This window comes from Dicentrarchus labrax, unplaced genomic scaffold, assembly GCF_905237075.1.
Source record: "Dicentrarchus labrax unplaced genomic scaffold, dlabrax2021, whole genome shotgun sequence".
Classification (NCBI taxonomy): Eukaryota; Metazoa; Chordata; class Actinopteri; family Moronidae; genus Dicentrarchus; species Dicentrarchus labrax.
The window spans coordinates 9,555,513-9,558,003 of record NW_026136710.1 but is presented as its reverse complement, the minus strand read 5'-3'; the positions used below and the strand labels follow the sequence as shown (position 1 = coordinate 9,558,003).

Here is a 2,491-nt window from a genome sequence, read left to right as displayed (position 1 = left end):
ATCTGACTTTTATTTCCCAATGTGTTGTGGCAAAACTACACACACACACACACACACACACACACACACACACACACACACACACACACACATATATATATATATATATATATATATATATATATAATCCCTGCGTAGTATTTCCTGAACAAATCCACAGTGAGCGTCTTTTTCTTTGGGAGCACTTCCCCTTTAACTCGGCAGCTGTCGTCACAGCAGGATGACTCGTATATTTTGCGACAGGACGTACAAGCACCGGCTCTTCGTCGCTGTCTCACCGCCGCTGGCATTAAAAGCAGTGCATCTCTGTTTTTTAGGGGGGAGGGGGGGGAGAAGAAAAACAAATCCCGTGTGTTTATGTCACAGCCAACTGTTCACAGTGTGATACAATGCTCCAGTCGTCAGAGAATCAAACACCAGCTTTTTTTGGTGCGGAGAAAGACATCGTAGTGTTGCATGTAAGACCACCATTGCTTCTGCACGATCACTTATTGTTAGACCCAGAAGAAGGATTAATAAGGTCCTTTTTCGGCAGGAAATACTACGTGCTCGCTATGATTTAGTCCTTAAAACATAAAACCATAGCTTTATGCTCAGACATTGGCTTAAAGCTATCTCTTACAATGTATCCATACCCATTGTTTTCAACTTGTAATGTATGCACAGGCCTGCATTTCTTGTATTAGGTTTGCAACAATGTGTGCATGTGCATTCTTGTAAATGTATCCCCCCCCCCAAAACAACAACCATACAATGACGGTGTAATTTCTTCACAGGACCTTCTTGCATTGGAAGGGAGAAACCTTGTTGCCAGGAGATCCCAGCAGACAGGACACTATCTCATTGCAGGGCTCCTGTAAGAGCCACTTTTTGCTCCACAACCAAATGAAGCTAACTGCCTCCACAGAAGCAGCACTCCCAGAGGACTCTACCTGTAACCGGGACTCCTGTGCACTGTGCTGGGCTCCAGTAGCCCACCCATGCCTGTGATCCCCATCCCACGGCGGGTGCGCAGCTTCCATGGCCCCCACACCACCTGCATGCACTCGGCCTGTGGGTCGACGCACGCTTCGAAGCTAGTGCACACCAAGTACAATAACTTTGACCTGTACCTGCGCTCACGCTGCATGTACAGCTTCCTCCGGTTTCTCCTCTACTTTGGCTGCAGTCTGCTGACCTCTCTGCTCTGGGTGGCGCTCTCTGCTCTCTTCTTCCTGCAGTACGTCAGCGTGCGCGTACTCCTGCGGCTGCAGTACAAGCTGTCTGTCATCCTGCTGTTGTTAGGGCACAGGCGTCTGGACTTTGGGGTCCTTAATGACCTGATCATCTACAGCATGCAGATCACCATGTTTCTGGTGGGGGGGCTCGGCTGGTGCTTCATGGTGTTCGTGGACATGTAGCTGCGATGTGAGTGGTGGTGGGAAATGTAGTGTATGATTTGGATGCTTCACACTGTACCTTCAGCCTTGTGTGTTGTTATGGGACACAACAACACACTCTGTGTCGCTCTCGGCTCTAGTCTAAAGACTCTTTTGATTTCAACTCTAAATCTTATTGGTTTAGGTTCAGATATGATAGAATCCCGTAAGAATCTTTGTAACGTCTGTGTGTACAGTCCTTAAAAATGTCGGTCCTGTATAACTCAGACACAACCTGGTTGCTGTTTAATATTCAAAATTGTCCATGAGGTCAGTCTGAATATGAGAGTCGGCCTCAAAATCTCTCTTTTCATGTCATTTGTAAACTGTTTCCACAAATTTTAAAAGGGCATCATGACTAGAAACTCATTTGTTTACAATAATGGAAAACGTGAATGTCAATGTTGCATGGAAAAGTACTGTAACTCATGACTGATGTGCATCATGGCTGTGTGATGCAAGGCAGTCATTTGTACCGAAATAACACGAGTTGGGCTCCAAACGCAAAAGTGTACCATGATTCCCAGGTTCGATAATATCATGTGTAAACACAGTATCATGTAAACATACATGTACGACAGGGGTGAAGCTGATATACACTAACTTATGGTGGATAAAGTGACCAAATAACAAGTTGTCAAAAGTGTGTGTAATGTGCTTTTTGTGAGGCAAAATAGGAGACAAACTGTGCAAGTGATAAACATCAACTTCTTTTGTAAAGTTATTAAATAAATTTTCTGTTGATGAACTGTCTTGTCTTTAAAAATTTATTCAAATTGCATTGCCCGAGTGAATGTGTTGACTTTATTGTGTAACACCCATGATGGCATTCCTCGGGCTGTGTCATAAGAGTGTGTGACAGTTCAAATTGAGAACATCTTTGGGTCAAGTGCTCCATCAGTCGAAAGCTGCCCTGACAGACTTCTCTGTTTAGCTTCCTCCAGCACGCAAACGCCAGCCACAACTAGACCCCACTGTTTCTGCCAAGCATAACAATGGAGATGGCTGTGTCCCAATCACCTTATATAGCCTCATTTTCACATGGCATGAAGTTTGTTTACAGGAACTAATGA

General features: G+C 44.6%; 1 protein-coding gene across 1 annotated transcript; it reads left to right on the top strand.

Moving 5' to 3' along the window:
* Positions 1 to 232: 232 nt before the first annotated feature.
* On the top strand, positions 233 to 2,166 carry LOC127370773 (transmembrane protein 250). Its single transcript, XM_051413134.1, has 2 exons — positions 233 to 458; positions 777 to 2,166. Exon 2 carries the CDS (start codon positions 981 to 983, stop codon positions 1,398 to 1,400), a length of 420 nt encoding a protein of 139 aa, XP_051269094.1. The 5' UTR covers positions 233 to 458; positions 777 to 980; the 3' UTR covers positions 1,401 to 2,166.
* The last annotated feature ends 325 nt before the right edge of the window (positions 2,167 to 2,491 follow it).

What these genes read in the sequence shown, in the direction of transcription:
- LOC127370773 (XM_051413134.1), top strand. Translation starts at nt 981, where the DNA reads ATGCCTGTGATCCCCATCCCACGGCGGGTGCGCAGCTTCCATGGCCCC.